The sequence below is a fragment of the Paramisgurnus dabryanus genome, chromosome 4 (assembly GCF_030506205.2).
Source record: "Paramisgurnus dabryanus chromosome 4, PD_genome_1.1, whole genome shotgun sequence".
NCBI classification, from domain to species: domain Eukaryota; kingdom Metazoa; phylum Chordata; class Actinopteri; order Cypriniformes; family Cobitidae; genus Paramisgurnus; species Paramisgurnus dabryanus.
The window spans coordinates 12,079,045-12,098,675 of NC_133340.1; the positions used below are offsets into that span (position 1 = coordinate 12,079,045).

The 19,631-nt window shown below is 36.4% G+C and overlaps 1 protein-coding gene across 2 annotated transcripts; it reads left to right on the forward strand.

The window, feature by feature from the left end:
- Positions 1 to 3,009: 3,009 nt before the first annotated feature.
- ednraa (endothelin receptor type Aa) lies at positions 3,010 to 18,467 on the forward strand. Of its 2 annotated transcripts, none has more exons than XM_065265178.2 (8): positions 3,010 to 3,535; positions 4,902 to 5,394; positions 6,954 to 7,081; positions 10,402 to 10,600; positions 11,248 to 11,400; positions 14,606 to 14,739; positions 14,919 to 15,027; positions 16,055 to 18,467. In XM_065265178.2, exons 2-8 carry the CDS (start codon positions 4,972 to 4,974, stop codon positions 16,190 to 16,192), a joined length of 1,284 nt encoding a protein of 427 aa, XP_065121250.1. In that variant the 5' UTR covers positions 3,010 to 3,535; positions 4,902 to 4,971; the 3' UTR covers positions 16,193 to 18,467. The 2 variants fall into 2 exon arrangements, with proteins under 2 accessions (XP_065121250.1, XP_065121249.1); XM_065265177.2 differs by having other exon boundaries at positions 3,011 to 3,531.
- The last annotated feature ends 1,164 nt before the right edge of the window (positions 18,468 to 19,631 follow it).

Consider the following 19,631-nt stretch of genomic DNA (forward strand, 5'->3'; position numbering starts at 1 on the left):
GTTTTATTGCATTCTGCAGAGAAGGAGGACTGGCGTTTATCACGATTTGGGGAAAAAGGCTTAAAAAAAGATGACAGAATAACACGGTGGATATCAGATTTTGAATAAAGTTTATAAAGTTTTTGAACCAAACTCTTAATTTACTATACTTAAATAAATTTTTCAAGTATCTGTACTTAATCAGTGTTTTTCTTTGGAAAACATACTTTACTACATTTCAAAGCATATCATCATACTGTTTACTTCACATCATTTCAGGTTCTTAACATTTAATACTTAAGTACATTAAAAATCTTGCTTTTACTTAAATTTAAGAAGATTTTACTTAAACTTCTACTTACTTTTTCTTGAGTAAAACAAAATAAAGATTTTCAAAAAAAAAAATATGTTATTAGGTATTAAGTTAAATGTTATGAAGTTTTCCAAAGAACATTCTGATCAACTATATATGCTTGAAAAATGTACTCAAGTTAAACTACTTTAGTACTGTCCACCTTTGACTTTACCTCCATGAAAAACAGAAGTCTGAACGTTTTACCTAAGATCCTTTTTGTGTTTTAAAGAAGACATGAAGCAATATAAGATATTTTAAAGAGTCAAAAAAGCTTTAATTAAGTGAGCTCACCAAATATGACTCTTTAAAATGTCTCAATGTATTTCTTCAAACATTTTTTTATGTTTTCCCCATATCACTGAACCCTGCATAAGACGCCATCTTCACAACGCCTGTCAGCATGCCAATCAAACTCACCACACAGACAATGAAATTGGCCTTCTTTCTCAATTTCTCTCGCTTTTGTTTTTGGTGCCCCAGTTATGAAACCACGTCAGTCAGAGGTTGGAGCTTCTGCTCCCTCCCACAGGGTATGTACCAATATGCACGGAGCACAATTTCACAGATGCCATCAGAGAACAAGCATATGAATTACCAGGCAGCCTGCCATCTTTGAGTTCAGACAGAATGCCATTAATACCAGATGAAGAGCCCAAACAACAACAGCACAACAACATGAAAGTCCAAAACAACTGGGACCAGGTAAAGGTTTCATCAGTTTATATATTAATGTCTTGATTAACAAAGACTCCGAACTCTAGGCTCTCTCACACACATACTCACTTGCTCTCTCTATCACACTCTCTCTCTCTCTCTCTTCCCCCAAAAGTTGTGACACCGCTGAAACTACCAACAGACTTGAGGGATTGTGCGAAAAAGAATCCCGTCAGCAATTCGCGTTACGATTAATAAAATATATGCCACTGTTGACCATGACTTATTCAAGAGCTATTATAAATTCATGCCTACAATTAAAGAAAACATAATCATTTTAAAATTGAATGGCAATAAATATTAGTATTACCCAATTAAGTCACAATTAATACTAAGTAGGCTGATTTGCTTAAAATGAACATTGCAATTATATAATGTGCATACTAAGGTAATAAGAGGGGGGATTGTATTGTAGGCATGGGCCGGTTACCGGTTTCAAGGTATACCGAGGTTTAAAACAGTCAAGGTTTCAAAACCACTAAAATGTTCTGTTATACCGTCTCCAAGGTATGAGCTGTGCTTATACAAAATTCATTAAATCATGAAGTCATGTGATTGATTTGATGTTTACATTTAATATACATTACGAAAATATTATATATGTGTTGAAAGCATATTATAATTTAAAGGCTTTATTGTACCTGGCATTTGAAAATAACACATTTTAGTGTTGCAATGGCAATACCGCAACACCGTGAAACCGTGGTATTTTTGCTAAAGGTTATCATACCGCCAGAATCTTATACCGGCCCATGCCTATTGTATTGCCCATAATGGGTGCATTCCAACACATTTGCACCGAGGTCGCATGTAGGGTCTTTTCAGAAAATTATGTTGTTTTTAACCACTCCTTCACCAAGTGTCTTTTAAACATAAGTAGACACAATTGCCCTTCTCATTCAAGAGTTCCCACTTCAATGGCTCTGCCCTTTAAAGTGATTAGGGGGATGTTCATCTCCACATGGAATTTGCCCAGTGTCTGGTCATATTGAAATATAATGAGGATATAATAGAATAAGAAGCAGTAGAGGGGTAGTACTGTGCTTTCAGGAACATTTAGAGGAATGTTAAAAGGTATTTTCCGTCATTTGTTAAATGAGCCAAATCTGTAGTACAGACACAATTCAAAAAGTAATAAGCAAAAAGTCCCAATCGACAACCTTTTAAAGGAATCTATGATTATTTTGGCTAAAATGGTATGGAGAACAGGCAAATAAAGAGTTAAAATTTTACATTTTCCATGTTATAGCGGCATGCACATATATTATTATTAAAGATCATAATTTCTTAAATCGTAATCTCGAAGTCTAAAAGGTTAATAGAACCCTTTTGATTTTAGTCTATAGAGGCCATATGAATATCAAGGTCAATTTCTTGTAAACATTCTCTCTTTTTACTAACAAAAGCAAATTGAGTTGTGTGTACTCAGCAGGTCAGTGTTTTATTAGAAATCAGTACAGTTGCTGTATCAGCTCAATGATAGCACCGTTAGGCGCCTATTGGCCCTACTGATACCAACCTTCCTGCACTTAGACCCCATATTGATAATGGCCCATTTTACTAAGTATAGCCGTACAGGTTGCATAATGGGCACTGATGCAGTCATCCAGGCACTTTGCTTTGTTCGAGAGTGTTGTTCCAATCGACTTTCTTAAAGTCAGCTTTTTATGCATCCAGTGTTCATAATGAAAAAGAGCCTTTCTGCTTTGTATCTCCAATTTATGTAGGGCTGGAAAAAGCCATTTGAATCCAGGGCTTATGTAGGTTTTTCGGTTCACACGCTAAAGCTTTTTGGTTCTGACCACCCACATTGCTATATTTTGGGCACAGAAAGTTCAAGGAATATTTGGCTCTCGATCCCACCACTAGTCACCCCCTTACCCTCCCTTGCTTATCTGTCAGAATCCCATCTGAAGAAAAGCACTTGTTGACGAGTTTGTCAGATGCAAATACTGCAGTTGATCATTTGGGAAAAGGTTAGGGAGCACTTCTGACATGGGGACGGGAGGAAAACGAGAACGATCAAGGAAAAGAATGATAGGGAGGCTGAGAGAAAACCTCAGGAGAGGATTTGCGATACCTCCTGATGCTCCGAGCCTCGGCTGGTTGTCGACAGCCAGGCAGGCTGTACCTCACTGAGAGCTGGTGTTTCCTTTGGGGCCCCCCTCCCGGCTGTGGGGGGAGGTGGAGAATTGCGATCCCACCCGTCAAAGTACTCTCTCTTAAACATTCACATACACACACGCTCACACGCACACATACAGCAACTCTCCACAGGAATACGGAGACAGAACGCGCAGCCCCTTCACAGCAGCTCTGGTGCGTCGTGCGGTCCAAATGGGATCCTGCTACACTTTGATAGTTAGTTAATTACTCATATGATACCACACAGATGTCTGGGGGGCTTTAGCCGAATTTCTTCTCGCTAACTCACTGACTGACTGAATGACGGGATCCTGGGGAAGGCAAACATTTAAGGAGCGGTAGGTAAAAAACCAGGAGGCATTTATAATTCATAAACGTAGCAGTTTACGTACCGTTAGAGATCCCTTTAGTGCCTAACTGATGCTAAACTGAGATGCTACTTGAAGGGCTGTCTGCTAAATAGTTCCTTGTGTACCAGGTGGCGGCAGCGACTTTGAACAGGAAACGCATCTTGGCTCAGATGCGTTTCCTCGCTGTCAAGATAATGAAATGGGGTTTAAAATTACTTCAAACAAGATGAGAGTTAATTAACTTTTCTTTTCTATGAATTTATAATAACACTTTACTATAAAGTTGTATTTGTAACAATTAGTTATTGCATTAGCTAAAATGGACTAACAATGAACTACTTCTACAGCATCTATTAATTTTTGATCATGTTAATTTCAGCATTTACTGTACTAATACAAGTACTGTTTTAATACAAGTTTTGTAACTGTTAGCATTAATTATTGTACCATGAACTAACATGAATAACTGTATTAACATTAACAAGAATTAATACATGCTGACAATCCTTATTGTTCATTTTAGTTAATGCATTTACTTACGATTACTAATATAACCACATTGTAAAGTATTACCAAATTTATTAATGCAGATAAAAGTATAAAATGTACTTAATAGGTTTGAATAACTTTGTTATCAAAGTATGTGATGTGTTTCAAATTAATTAACAAATGTCATCTTGTTGGCCTGTAATGTAAAATATACAAACCAAAGCTCAGAGTTGTATATATTGAAAAATTTGTCTGCTTTATGTGAAATATCTTTACAGTGTAATTACGATTGACCTGTTACGTCGTTACAAATGTCTGGAAAATGCTCTTTGGGTAAGCAAGACGTAGTCCAAAAGTCATTTCTTACATAAAGATACAGTGACCGTTTGTTTGAAAACTGCTCATATGGATGCCAAATTGAAAACAGGAGGTTAAGCACATTGAGGAAACCAAAAATATGAAAGCCATGCAATGGGCACGTTGTTAAAATAACAATAGATAAAAACAAAAACTTGGTGCTTTGCCACTAGCACCATGCCAACACTGATGGGTTCTTGCCGGGAATGACAGGAAAGGCACTGTCTTGTCCCCAAAGCGTGACAGTAACACATACTGGCACCCTCCATCTGTGCTTCTCCACTAAATCCCTTTTGAAGTTGTGATGAAGTTTTGTATCTCCACTGTTATACTTTTAAGCAATTCTCTTTGATTTTGTTTTATACGGAGGCCTGCGTCGTGACATGCAAGTCGATTTATTACATATGTACGTGTATGTTATGATAGTCTGAGACAGTTTGTAAATGGAACTTTAACCTGCTTTAACCCAACATGTGTTTCTAATGTCCATTTTTGTTGTTTTTATCATGCAGCTGTGGTATAAAGTAATAATCAGAGACTTATCACCTCATCTGGAAACAAAGCAAAAACCGTTGTTCAACAATGTGCGCCATGACGCTACGCTTGTTTTTGCTATTGGCCGTCGTGGCTACTAGTGGAATTTGTCAGTCGAACAGCACCGATGGGTCTCAACAAACATTCCCTCAAGATGCGACAACCTTCAAAACCAACCCGAATGTGGGTCTCCCTCAACCCAGCACCCAAAAAACCATGACTAACAACACTACCCTAAAAATGCCACCTCCACGCTGCAGGAACACCACTTCCATCAAGCTCTACTTCAAATATATTAACACCATGATTTCCTGTGCCGTGTTTGTGGTGGGAATTGTGGGCAATGCCACGTTGTTGAAGATTATTTATCAAAATAAGTGCATGAGGAACGGACCCAACGCTCTCATCGCCAGTCTGGCTCTTGGGGATCTAATCTACATCATCATTGATATTCCTATCAACGTCTACAAGGTAAGAAATTCAACCCTCTGCCCTAAGCCTCCTTTTCTCTTTACTTTCAATTGATAGGAAATATGACTTCATCATGTTCTCAAAGGGTATTTCACAAACCAAACAGAAACATCAGTCTATACAATACAAAACGTGTACATGAACGCAGGAAAAGGAAAACAGGGTGGCAGAGGAAGTTGGGAGGGGTTTAGATGCAGAGGGCAGGGGTGTGCAATTATATGGTCATCCAGAGTTTATCTCTAGGACCGCCCTGTTACGGTTACAGAGGCTTTTGTGATGAGAGCAGCATGGATATGGCCAGCTAAAAAAAACATAGGGGCTCAAGTACTCTGTTCTGACTAATGCATGGTCACCAGACAAAGTCTCTTGTCGGATTTACTACTCATCAATGAATCTGATAATTAACAGTGTACAGAGACCACAGCTTAGTTCTTACACTGACTGAAAATATGTGAATAAAAGGCAGGAAAGTGTATCTGTAAGATATGCAGTTTAAACAAAAATTATTTGAACAGGTGGGCACACCAGTTTTCCTTGACATCCCAAGAACTGATATAAACTTTATTCAGAGGGATTTTTAACAGAATGTTGTTTGAAATTAGATGTTAAAAAATATAATCTTAGAGCTCATTGAGAACGAGTTAACGATAATCTAATTATGAATTTTGGACCATTTAGGATTTCATTTCTTTAACATGACCTTACTTGGTCAGTATTAAAGTTATCAAGGTTATATTTTCACAGAATGTTCTTTGCATTATGATTTTATGTAGAAAACAATAAATCACAGGTATGATTTTAGCTGAGTTTACTTTTCATTGACTGGATACCATTTTTTAAGCATATAGCATGTCTTGTGTTGTGATGGACAGACTTGTGTGCACGGCAAACGAACTTTCAATACACATCAAACACACATAAACACTTACAACTCACTCTCCAGCTGTGCCACTCCCTCACTGATTAAATGCTGCACTCTTCATACAAACAGGGCCAGGATACACCCGTGAGGAGCTTCCTTTCTATACTTGAGCATAATCCGCATACTTTTCCTGTTTAACAAAAGAGAAGGTCCTTTCAGAGAGCCTTGTCAAGGCCACTTGACTGATCACACTTTGCAGGGGTTCTTTGTGAACCAACGCAAGAGGTCATATGAAAAAAATGTGTACGTCAAACAAGGAGACAAATGTTTTCAACGGCACTCTAAGCTGAATAAGAGCAAAAGTACACATTAACCAGTGAAGTGCCTGGGCTAATGCAGACACACTTAAGCTGATTCGTCAGCACAAGATGTGTGCCCTTAAGGCCTAGGAATGGATCAGAGAAGGAAAACAAAAAAAATCTGCTCTTTATTTGAGTTAAGGAACAAGCTAATTCCAGAAAGCCAGAATGCTTTTGTTATGCTCCCATTCTGTGTTTTATAAATAAATGTCTTTGTTTTAAACTAAACAAACTATTTTCCTTAAATTAACTTAATTTCATTCATCTTTAAGCAATGTATTGTTGTTGAGTGTTGTCATATAGCAGTCAGTTCATTAATGAATTTATTTTCCTTGCAGTTACTTGTTGAAAAGTGGCCATTTTATGACAGCTCATTTGGACTTTTCCTATGCAAGCTTGTGCCCTTCCTCCAAAAAGCATCTGTGGGGATTACAGTACTCAATTTATGTGCTTTGAGTGTGGACAGGTAAATCACAACTTTATCACTTTAAACCTTTCATACTGTAGGGCCATGAAATTGTTGAAATGCTTATTTGAAGGCATGCCAACTCTTTTTCCTTTATTCGTTGGTTTCATTTTCTAACTGTGCATGTGTAAAAATACAAACTTATTATTTGCTAAAATCTGTGCTCCTGTCTGTGAAAACCAAGTCTCAAAATCAAATTATGTGATAATGAGCATCAACGTTTGATTTCAGCCAATTATTTCATTTACTCATCCACTATTAAAAAAATCAAGGTTTTATTTTCAACAAATTTTCTTCTACTTTATGTAGGATGATTTTATGTATTAAACAGTAAATCTTAAAAAAAGACTTCAGGATCAGATTTATTATAAATATAATTGTTGCTTAACTAACTGATACCACAGGAACAGTATGCAAAATTCTGTAAGTTACCTTCCTTCCTTACAATGCATTGGATTAATAAACATAAGAGCAAAAATATGATCTAAGTTATGTGCTTTAACTATTAGTAAATGAGACCCAAAATTTTGGACTCACAACTTTTGAAACAATATATATACAGTACTGTGGAAAAGTCTTAGGCCACCACCATCAGACTTGTTGTTTTAGAAGTTTTAATGTCCGTCCATATTTATTTTTAATCTATTTTATTAAGATACAAACTGAAAATACAGGAAATATGCACAAAAATATATATATATATATTTTTTTTTTTTTCAGGACTAAATGTCTTCTTTAGACATCGTCTGTGTTTAGTGTGACCTCTCTTGGCACTAAACACATCTTGAGCGTTTTTGAGCAGAATGAAGTGAAAAGACGAATTTTTTTAAAATTAGGATTTAATTTCATTTAGGTTTAAGAGATCCTGCAGTTTCCTGCTATTGCTCAAGTGGAAGGGGAGTTTACCCTAAATACTTGACACATCAGTCTACATTTTTATACAGTTTTTAATATTACATACACATTTCCTGCAATTTCTGGATGTATTTTATTAAAGAGACTGAGAAACAATTATATATGATCACTATAACATTGCAAAAACAACAAATCTAATATGGCCTATTTTTTTAATCTAATATATATATTATCATACTGGAGTCAACTATGACCATTTATCGTACCTCAAATAATAAAATAAAGCTTTTTTTTGTCCTCATCCCTCTTGCTTCTTAACCTTTTACTAATTTGACCTTTAAACTTCATGCCACACATAAAGCTAAGGGCTTGAATTTCACTGTTCAGGTTTAGGGATCAGGTATAGGCAAAGGTCAGAAAGTGGGTTTATGGTTTAAGCCCATGGCACGCAATGCAAATGTGTAATACAAAGTTATTTGCTCTGAATTTCTATTCAATGTTTTTTACATCGCGTGATGTTGTCTAAATCACTGTGCGTGCTTGTTATTCATCTTCACACTTGAATGGATCTCCAAGTTTAGGCAGGACTTAAACTTTCCGGCTTTGGGGTTTCTGTAACTAAATCAAAAACACATGACGCTGACGTTGCTGACTATATGGAATCCATCTGTTTATCCTTTTGTATTGTTTTTAAAGCTTTATTTTGTCTTTTTCATGGCCAATATAAACAATATTATGTTTTTATATAGGCTACTTTATCTTTTTTATATAACAATAGAAAAACATGTATATAGATTGGTGCTTAGAACAATAGTTTTTGTCAAACAACATGGTCTGTTGCATAAAGTGACCTTTAGCTTCATCTAATTTTTCAAATGTAAGTGGAATAGCTGTGATGAACTTTTTTATAAGACTCATATATCACCCTACCTGAGAAACCTAATGTCATTTTAGTGATTAACCTTGATATCTTTAAAACTGCCAAAACTGTCATGTCAAAGATTAAAATTAAAGTGAAATCGATGACTGAAATTTAACTCTGATGCTCTAATGGATACGCTAAGATGACTGCATAAAAGGAGCATAAATGAAGTGAAATAAAAATTTTAGTTCAGTTTACTAATTTTTACAAATGCAACTCATTTTTGTCAAAGGAAACAAAGCACACAATGCAAATGTTTAAATAAATCTTTTGTATAGTTGATCCGGGTGGTTCCCGTGAAAAGCTTCTCAGGAAACATTGATGGATTTGCTCATGTGGTTTAGGGGAAAAGGCGTGCCGTAAGCCTGTCAAGTTCTTGTCTGGATGAGGGCATTTCCTCCAGTTTATAAGGTCAGCTCTAATGGGCACCTCTCATTAGAAAGTCTTTTCCTCATCAGCACGCTGAAGCCACCTGCCCACCTCTGTTTAATCATGACCATGACAAAGAAAATGATAAAGTAGAGCAGGAAGGGCTGTTTTTTTGTCAAAAGATTAGACACTGAAACTAACTGCATTTCTAAACAAGAGAACCAGGACAAAATATTTACAGGTGGGTTCTCTTTATTCTAGACTCTGCAAATGATCAAGATTTATTAATTTAATAACATTTTAGATATTAACTGGGCTTTATTTCTTCTTTTTGTTTACTTTGTATGAGTGAATTCAAGCCGCAAACACATAGCAGCATGTTGCGCATTTTAATGAATCACTTCATGAATCAAAAAGCTGGCCTTAATTTCACAACAGCGCAGCCGCTTTCTATTAGTTCCTGAATCACGAAGAGGAAATGTTCAGCACATCTCGTCCGTTTGCGTTCGTCGTGTTGTGTGGGTTTGGATATCATGTCGTTCTTTCCAGCTGAGCGTCTGCGAAGTGGCTACATCTCCACTTAGTGAAATATAAATGTCCTATTGTTGTTAAACAGGAATATTCAAATGGGTCATTAAAAAAGGATTTACATATAAAATCTTGATGCACCATTTTACAGAAACATCCACTAGAGAAAAGATATTAATGAAACAAACAGGCAAACATAACTCAGAAAAAAAGTATACAAGCAACCAGGCAAACCAATGACTTTATCCAAACAAACAGCTGATGTATATGTCTGTAAGCATTTCGGTAATATGAATATTAAAATGCAGAGCAGTCTTTTCATTAAACTTGGATCAACGATGTCTGGCTGATCGTAGCTCTATACCAGAAGCTGAGTGTTTTCACAGCTGCTATGCGTTATTTGGACAGAAGCTTTCCTACAGGACATGAATCTGAACTGGTCAAGTTTTGCAGGTGTTGACATAAAAACCTGAATGAAGGATTAAAGAGTAAAAGCTGAGGTCGTATACAAAGCTGATGGTGTAGATGCGAAGTTGCCGGTTTTGGAAGTGTCTCATGCTTATCTGGTTTAAAATCATGAAACTGATTACCAATCAACTCATGATCTTCACAGCAATGTGTTAACAGTTTGTCCCTCTGTGATCAGGTACAGGGCTGTAGCATCTTGGAGCAGAGTGCAGGGTGTGGGCATCCCCCTGTTTACTGCCATTGAGATCTCCTGCATCTGGATCCTATCCATCATCCTGGCTGTGCCTGAGGCAGTGGTCTTCAACATGATCACCTTCACCTACAACAACCAAACCATACACACGTGTATGCTGAAGCCTACAACTAACTTCATGACGGTACGCTTATTTCAGTCCAGTGTGTTTTTCCTTCAGCATGTGTTGTGCGTAAGAGGCAAACACCTGAGCGGTTTGCAATAAACATTGCATTAGGTCATGACCTCAGGCAGGATGCTATGAAAGACTATGCTGTGATCTTTTCCAAAGCCACCAAACTTTGATCCTGGGAAACAACATTTTTTGTAAATCGCTTACAAAACAGAGGGATAAGACTCAAAGCTTTCGATTTCCTTTAGTTGCCCCATGAAGACGATATCTGGAGATTTCTTTCGCTTTGTTCAGCCCGAAGAAGTAAATTGATAGCAGATCGCGTGCGCAATTACAAACTGATGCATCTCCCTCAAGCAGAGCCGTATGTGTGGATGAAAACACTGAGTTCATTCTCACACGAGCACTGCAGTTAATCACAAAAACAAAAGACGATTCAGACACGATAGAGTTTAATTGAATACAGATGCAATTGCATTATTATTCAATTGTATTTGAAGGCTTCGTGGACTGTTTTACATGTGTTCATTTATGTAACTGGCACTTAGATAATGTATTTAAGATTAGGATTACTTAGGCATTGACATAGTTCAACTATTTGTTTTGGTAAGATTTAAAACAAGAAAATGAAATAATACATGTGTTTTGTCTGCTTTTAGTTCTATGTGGAATGGAAAGACTGGTGGTTGTTTGGATTTTACTTTTGTGTACCACTGGCTTGCACAGCTATCTTCTACACGCTCATGACATGTGAAATGCTCAACCACAGAAACGGAAGCCTTCGAATTGCCCTCAGTGAGCATCTCAAACAAGTAAGAGAAACTCTTCAATACTACTCATGCTAGTACAAATACTCATACTAGTCAAAGTAATATATCATACTTCTCATACTGGTATTCTACATTCTCAGAAATAAAAGTACAAAAGTTGTCACTAATATGGTATAAGAGTGTAATCATACCACCAAGAATTCTTAAAGGACAAGTTCGGTATTTTAGACTTAAAGCCCTGTTTTCAGATTGTTTATGGTGAAATAGAATGGTTTTGACTGAAATTTGTTGTTAACTTGTGGACCTGTTGTTAACTCGTTGTTAACTTGTGGACCTATTTTTCCAAATGCCTCACACCCGTACATTCTTCCGCTTAGAGCTTGAATAATAGACACTCCAGCCCAGGTGGTCGCGCTAATCCGCCATTGCCAATTGCAAGAATAGAAACAAAGTTCCCGGCGCAGAGTAATACCGTACCTCACAGGACATCTAATACAAGTCAATGGAGTTGGTAAAAACTACGATACAGTAAAACCTGTTGGAATGCGTCTTTTGCAGCGATTTTTGTGTGAGCATACCAGTGAACACCCCTGACCACTCGGTGAGTTTCACGTCTTTGTAAACGAAAGTTTAATGCATTTTAGGAAGGATTGTTCCAGTGCACCATTAAACCCATTGTAGAGGTGTGAGGTGAAACACAATCTCGCAAAAATTCTCAGGGCAGCCGCAAATGTCGAAATTTCAGTCAAAACCATTCTATTTCACCATAAACAATCTGAAAACAGGGCTTTAAGTCTAAAATACCGAACTTGTCCTTTAAGCACTTCTTCAGCATACTTCTTTAGTATACTACACTTCTAATTCTTTACCATAAAAAATGTAACAATTGTTTTTGCAATGCAGCGACTTTTTTAAAGTTAACCTCCAGAATAATTTTCTGCTTTATTTCCTTATTTAACTTTATGGATGAGCCATATAATTTATCAGAGAGAATGTATTCATTACCAATATATTGAATCATCTGTTTTCCTAAACTTCTTATGATAGAGTCCAGACATCATAAAATATCAGTCTATACTCATAGGTAAATATGTTGTGGATGTGACAAAAAAGAAAACAAGTTTTTAGGAGACCAAGTAGGAATTTGGTGAATTAAAATGCACAAGAACCATAATACCCAATAAATGGAGACGGCTCTTCAAAGAACAAATTATATTTATAATATTTTAATGTTCACGTGCCTTGGTATTTCAAATTGGCATTTCAGCCACCAAATAATGGCATCTGAGATATGGTAAAAAATGAGTAAAAACTGGTTTTACAAACCAGGCTTAAAGGGACACTCCACTTTTTTGAAAATATGCTCATTTTCCAGCTCCCCTAGATTTAAACATTTAATTTTTACCATTTCGGAATCCATTCAGTCGATCTCTGGGTCTGGCACTAGCACTTTTAGCATAGCTAAGCATAAGCCATTAAATCTGATTAGTCCATTAGCATCGCTTAAAAAAATGACCAAAGAGTTTCTATATTTTTCCTATTTAAAACATGAATATTGTAGTTACATTGTGTACTAAGACCGACGGAAAATTAAAAGTTGCTATTTTCTAGGCCAGTATGGTTAGGAACTATACTCTCATTCTGCTGGAGGTGCAGTGCCCGAAAATAGTCCTCTGTTATTGAAAGTTACCAAGGGGACTATTTTCTTTGTAATACAATTGCGCCTCCTGCAGCCATGGTACGGCAGCAGAGTCTTTGATTATTACGCCAGAATGAGAGTATAGTTCCTAGCCATATCGGCCTAGAAAATCACAACTTAAAATTTTTCATTGGTCTTAGTAAACAATGTAACTACAATATTCAAGTTTTAAATAGGAAAAATATCGAAACTCTTTGGTTATTTTTGAGCACAATGCTAATGGTCTAATCAGATTCAATGGATTATGCTAAGCTATGCTAAAAGTGGTATCGCCAAACACGGAGATCGGCTAAATGGATTCCAAAACAGTAAAAATAAAATGTTTAACTCTGGGGAGCATATTTTAGCATATTTTCAAAAAAGTGGAGTGTCCCTTTAAGGCTAGTTTAAGACTAAGACTTAAGCCGTCTAAACTGAAAAAAACTTGCACTGACAGATCTTAAATTGTGTCAGGGCCATTGATTTGTCTCACCAGTAACATTTTTCAGCAAGTTTATTAAAGATGCTTAAACATCTTAGGCCTAGTCACACGTACACAGACATTTTTATAAAGAGAGTTTTTCCCTCTTTTGTTAAAAAAAATCTTGCGTCCACATGAACACGAAAAACGTTTGTGGCTAGAAGGGATACAGCTAGAGCCAAAATCTCATGGAATCTCACCAGCCGTTTTCATTCTTATCCTACCCCCAAACCAAACCCTAAACCCAACATTTTACGGGATTCGGGCCATAGCTCCTATCTACCCAGAGACGCTGATTTTCATCCTAATCCTTCCCCCAATCCTAACCTTAATCCCAGCATTTTGAGAGATTTGGCCAAAGCTGTATCCCCTCTAGCCAGAACTGCGAAAACTTGGTACTTTATGAAGCGCTGTCAAGAGCATGCCAAGCCAACACATGAGGATATATCCCTAACTGTAAAGCCTTGTTGGCCAATCAGAAGCCATTGCAGTCTCACCTTGGCACAAGCAACTTAAGCTAATCCTTGGGCCTCATTTATAAAGTGTGCGTACGCAAAAATCCACGGCAAAGTCCATATTTATAAAAACTGTCTTTGACGTGGAAAAGTGCTTAGCGCCACGTCAGGGTCTGAGCAGAGGTACGCACTTTTGCTTGTCTGATTGCTGCAGGTTTTTGGAAATATAAGCCATTCTTGCTGCTCGAAATTGGGTTTAAACATTGACAAGCGCTCTTTTTTATATCTATAACATTAATTGGGCATCGTTTAAAGACGGAGATCTGAAACTGCTCGGCTGCGCATAAGTTCAAGTTAATTTGCGATTTATAGATTTAAAAGGGGTACGTGCATTTTCTGCGCGTACGTTCGGTTTATGAATCACACATACGCATTTTTGATAAATGATCGTAAGATCAAATGTAGGATGGTTTTTACGCACCATTTTATAACTGAGGCCCCTTGTCTACGAAACCTGGCCTATTTTTACCGTAAGGTTGTGAGTGTGTGAAACTTATGAGTGAGTTTTAGGAGCTTGGAGAATGCATTATATAACCCTTACAGTAAATGACATTCCTTGTTTATGTTCTGCAGCGGCGTGAAGTGGCCAAAGCCGTCTTCTGTTTAGTGCTGATCTTTGCCCTTTGCTGGTTTCCCCTGCATCTCAGCAGACTCTTGAAGAAAAATGTTTACGTTCCGAATGATGAAAGACGTTGCGACCTACTCAAGTGAGTGAGCCTTTGATATTCGTCCTCTGAGAGTAGACTTATTTGTGTTAAACCATACATGCAATGCTTCGAACATCCAATATTTTTTTTCTTATTTATATAGTTTTGTAAATATATCATCAATATTTATTTAGCTATGTAAATATAATAAATAACTGAATATATGTCCAAAACTTCAGCTTCCTGTTGATCATGGATTATTTTGGTATAAACTTGGCCACCGTCAACTCCTGCATCAATCCCATCATCCTCTACTTTGTCAGCAAGAAGTTTAAGAACTGCTTTAAGGTGAGCTTAAATGTGCCTGTTTCTGCATTAAGGTGCAATTACTTACTTTCCATCTTTCTTCTTAATGCCGTTCCAGCATTTATGGCAATATTCATGGCAAGCACTGATGTATCCATACACAAGGTTGATCTATGCAAGTTCATTCATACAGGGCAATTTGTATCTCCAATTCACCTTACTTGCATGTTTTTGGCCTGTGGGAGGATGCAGAGTAAACCCGCGCTGACACAGGGAGAACATAAAAAAGCCACCGGACCTAGCCAGGGCTCGAACCAGAGACCTTTTATCTAGTGCTACCCACTGAGCGAGCCCAAGATGCATTTAAAACCGACCGAAATGATACTAAATGTGTTTTTTTACAATGTATTCTTAATACATGAAAAATGCTCCCATTATATAATCAAATTACGAACTTTTGTTTTATTTCGGTTTGATTCATGGAGACAATGTGAAGGGTGAGGTGAGTCATTCTACAAGTTCAAGAGAGATAAGCCATGCCTTATCCTGGTTGTCTTCATTGTGAGGAAAGTATGCCAAATTTAACGTCAGACCCTGAGTGGGCCCCTTCCAGTAAGGCATTGAGCATACGCACAAAGGTATGATACAGATTAAGTCCTTTCAAGACAAAGCAAAATCCTTGGATTTGAAAGTATCACTTTATTTTGATTGTCCTTTTTGTTGACTCTAAGGAACATTTCACCTAAATGTCAACTAACAGACTATCTGCTTGATATCTGCTATTTCCCGGGCTAGGCCAGGTGGCCTTTCTGTGTGGAGTTTGTATTGTAAAATATTGCAAGTTAGGTGAAGTGGAGATACCAAATTGCCCCTCACCAACCTGAGTATGGAATAACTTGTGTATGGATTAACCAGTTCTCTGCATAAATATAGCCATAGATGCTGGAATGGTGTGAAGAATAAATAAATAAATGAATAAATAATATCTGATATCACCTTGATGGTTCCTTAATAGACATATGATTTTAATTTGTTCCTTTGTTTTCTCTTTATTGTATCGCTGTATTAGTCCTGCCTGTGCTGCTGGTGTTATAGCAAGAACCAGGTCTCAAGCTCAGGCCCCATGAACGGCACCAGCATCCAGTGCAAAAACCATGAGCCCTGCAACCTTAACACAGACAGAAGCCTCCGCAAAGACAGCGACTGAACAGTGGACGTAGACCACTCGCAACAGTCAGTCTACAAACATGCTTTAAACGCTACGAACCGGACATCAGCCAGTGTCAATCTTTGTAATTGCATTTTCATGACAGAAACTATAGTCCCTCTGTGGTTTTATATATAGCCACAAATTAGACAATGGACTTGATATATTTAAAGTCTCCTGTAGACCCGGAGCAGCTGTTCCCATAGACTTCCAGAGTGTTGTTGTTCAATGTGAGAAATTGTGGGAGTTTAAACCAACAGTAACAGGATGCAGCTGAATCTTAACAGCAACAAATTAATTCTCATCAGGAACTCAAAGCGTTTTCCACGTAAGCACTGTACTATGAAAATCCTTCAAATCATCAGTGTCCGATGTAAAAGGAAGTTTGAGAAAGGAAAAGTGAAGTGGTCTGGGTCAGTCTGTTGCTTTGCATCAGTTCCTTTTTAACAAGCTTAGCCAAAGAATCTCCAGGCGTGCCCTTGAGTAGGCAGCCCATCATTTAAATTCAGTGTCCGTTTTAATGTCCGTTTGTTATTTTTAGTCTGGACACAATCATGGAAGCTTGAGCAACAGGAACTTTCGAGTACTTCAGGCTTCAAACTTTATTTAGTTGTTTAGTGAATCTTGTTGTGCGCTGGACGTCACCTCTGTTTATTTAGTGGGAAAGATAGATAATGTAGATATTTTCACCTGCCTTTGTGTTTTGTTAAATTTTTATGTACTGCATACAGTATATGCATGGAAAGTGGCTTTATCTCTAAAAAAGGTGTTAAATTAAAATGAATATGTAAGGTTGGGGGAAAAATTTAATAGAATTTATTAAACCTTGATTAATCACAATTTAATCTAGTAAGTCTAAATTTTACCAGCTGGATTCCCTAACTATCAATTCCAGCAACGAGGAGGCAAATAAATTTGACCTTTTTGGAATTTAAGAGTGATTTCTAGGAAGGTATCCAACTGCAATAAACTTTGGGTTATTGTGCGCTCTTGACAAAAATGATAGAAAGAAAAAACATTTCTGCGTTCTGAGCATATAAGAGCGTGGGAAATAGGACATTTATGTAATCGAAATAGCAACGCCCACTGTAAAAAGTGAAAAGTTGTATCAACTTAAAAAATTATTTCTATTGGTAACACTTAAAAAAATATTTTATTATTATATTATTACTATAATACATTTTTTTTAAGGGTGAAATTTTACGTTTTTTAAGGGTGAAATTTCAAAGTAATTTTATTAAGTTGATCCAACTTTTCACTTTTTACAGTATACATTAACTTGCTTTATTTTTACACTGTGAATTTTACCATAGGTCATAAATGATGTAAACCTTGTATACTTTATTATTTCTATTATTTAATGGCCTCTGTATTTTAAAGCTGAATTATTTTTATTTTATGGCAGCAAAATATATGAGAACTTTGTAATAATGTGTAATTTGAAATTCCTGATATGAATGAATGTTATACTTATTTTGACAAATATCTACATGGGTAGATTATGTAGATGGACATTTGTGTGTATGAGAAAATAGAACAAATCACATTTGATGACTATGATGTCACGGATTTATGATGATGTCACATATGTATTCATCTTCACTGCCATTATTGAGTGAGGAATGTTGCACCTTTATAAACAAATATTTCGATTTAAACGTATGATAACATATAACATCAAACAGCTCTGTTTACTCTTCAGTATATGCTATGAATTACTGTGATTAACTGTACATTATTTTACATATCACAACTGACAGTACTTAAAACTTACTTAACATTGCTTTTCAAAGACTGTTATAGCCTCAGTCCAATTTTCTAGATAAGCTGCTAGTTATTTTCAAGAATATTGGACTATTGATCCTACCACTTAGAGCAATGTTGTCTTATCTCAAAGTGTAATGAGGTTTCCATGTTCAAAGAATGGTGCCTTGTGACAGCTGTCTATATGTGGCTTGTGAAGAAGCTCCAATATGGGAGTGACTCAAGATGCACTTTGACCCAGCAGGCAACACGGCCCCTTTGGGTCATCTGTGTCAAGCCAGAGGATGTGAATGGCGCGTCTACAGAAGATTAAATGTAAACTGTGGGATCAGTTGCAGTGCCTGAAAAGATATTTAGTCAAAGTCTTCCATCGGTCTGATAATGTTTTGTACAATTATTCATGTTTTTATTTGCTTGCGTGGTGTTTTATGCCATTAAAACAGTATGTATGATGGAAATGCTGTTTATATACTGATATATTATCAGAATGGTCAATAAATGGGTTGTTGTATGTTTTTTATCAATTATTTGCTGTTCTGAGATATGATTGCTCTGAAGTAGGGGAAAACACTATAATATGTTAATGTTCATTTTGAACAGAAATGAGAAGGATGATTTATAATAGCCTATAATGTGTTTAGTAAAGTCACTGCAATGCAATGTAGTAAACCGAATTTTACCATGCACCAGCCAAAACAAACATGGACATAAATGACCTTAAATACTTAAGTTATGTTTAAAAGGCATACTTTATCACACATACAACTAGAAATGTGATATGAGAGAACAAAGCAAAGTTTAGATGATTCTGAAAAACTTTACTAAAACACTAATGAATATATGTGATTTCTCATCAGAGATTTGACATTTTATTTCTCATGCTTTTCAAACTCACAAAAAGTTTTAGTCTTCTGGGAGAACAAGGAATGGGTTTAGGCCTGAGGAATTTGGTGGGAACCTCTGAGTTTGCCAGCAAAAAATTTAATGAAGCCAATTTTAGAGAACACAAAAAGTTGATTGTCATTTCATTTTTGAAAATAAAACCACTTAATTTAAATGTTAACACAGGAAACTACTTAAAAAAAATCTAAACAACAAACAGGTCAAAGTTTTTTACAGATAAATTTCACAGGCCATGTACTTTTCCGTTTTGTGTTTTTTAACAAACTTATTAAAATAAAAATGTACAGTTTAAAAAGATCTCTTTAAAAAAACTTCTTTTTTATTTTATAATAACTGTATGTATATATGTATGAAAAGCACAGAATGTGATCCGAAAGATCACTGGGCAGTTTTATGCACGGCTCAGATCAAGCAAGAGACTAATGAAACAAAGATCGCAAAACATAAAAACAGTCATTAATCAACCAGATAACATCACTGTATTAAGAATCAATGGGATGTAAAATTTTGAACTAGGATATTTTGTAAATGCAGTTTTTATTCTGTGTTTTGACTTATATTTAAGCATCTGTTATGTGAAATAGCTTATTCATAACAGTACTAAAATTTAAAACAAACTGCAATTTTTGTTATCCCTTTTTTGTTTGCTAAAAATATTAATATTTTGCAGATTTTGCAAGTGGGATGCAAACTTATGAGCTGAACTCCTCTTGAGGACATATAAGATTATCCGCAGGCACAAATACTTCAAAGGCAAACTCTCTCCATACCA

Coding starts and splice junctions, on each gene's coding strand:
- ednraa (XM_065265178.2), top strand. CDS start 4,972: ATGTGCGCCATGACGCTACGCTTGTTTTTGCTATTGGCCGTCGTGGCT. Junction 5,395..6,953: donor TTCCTATCAACGTCTACAAG/GTAAGAAATTCA, acceptor TTTTCCTTGCAG/TTACTTGTTGAAAAGTGGCC. Junction 14,740..14,918: donor AGACGTTGCGACCTACTCAA/GTGAGTGAGCCT, acceptor CCAAAACTTCAG/CTTCCTGTTGATCATGGATT.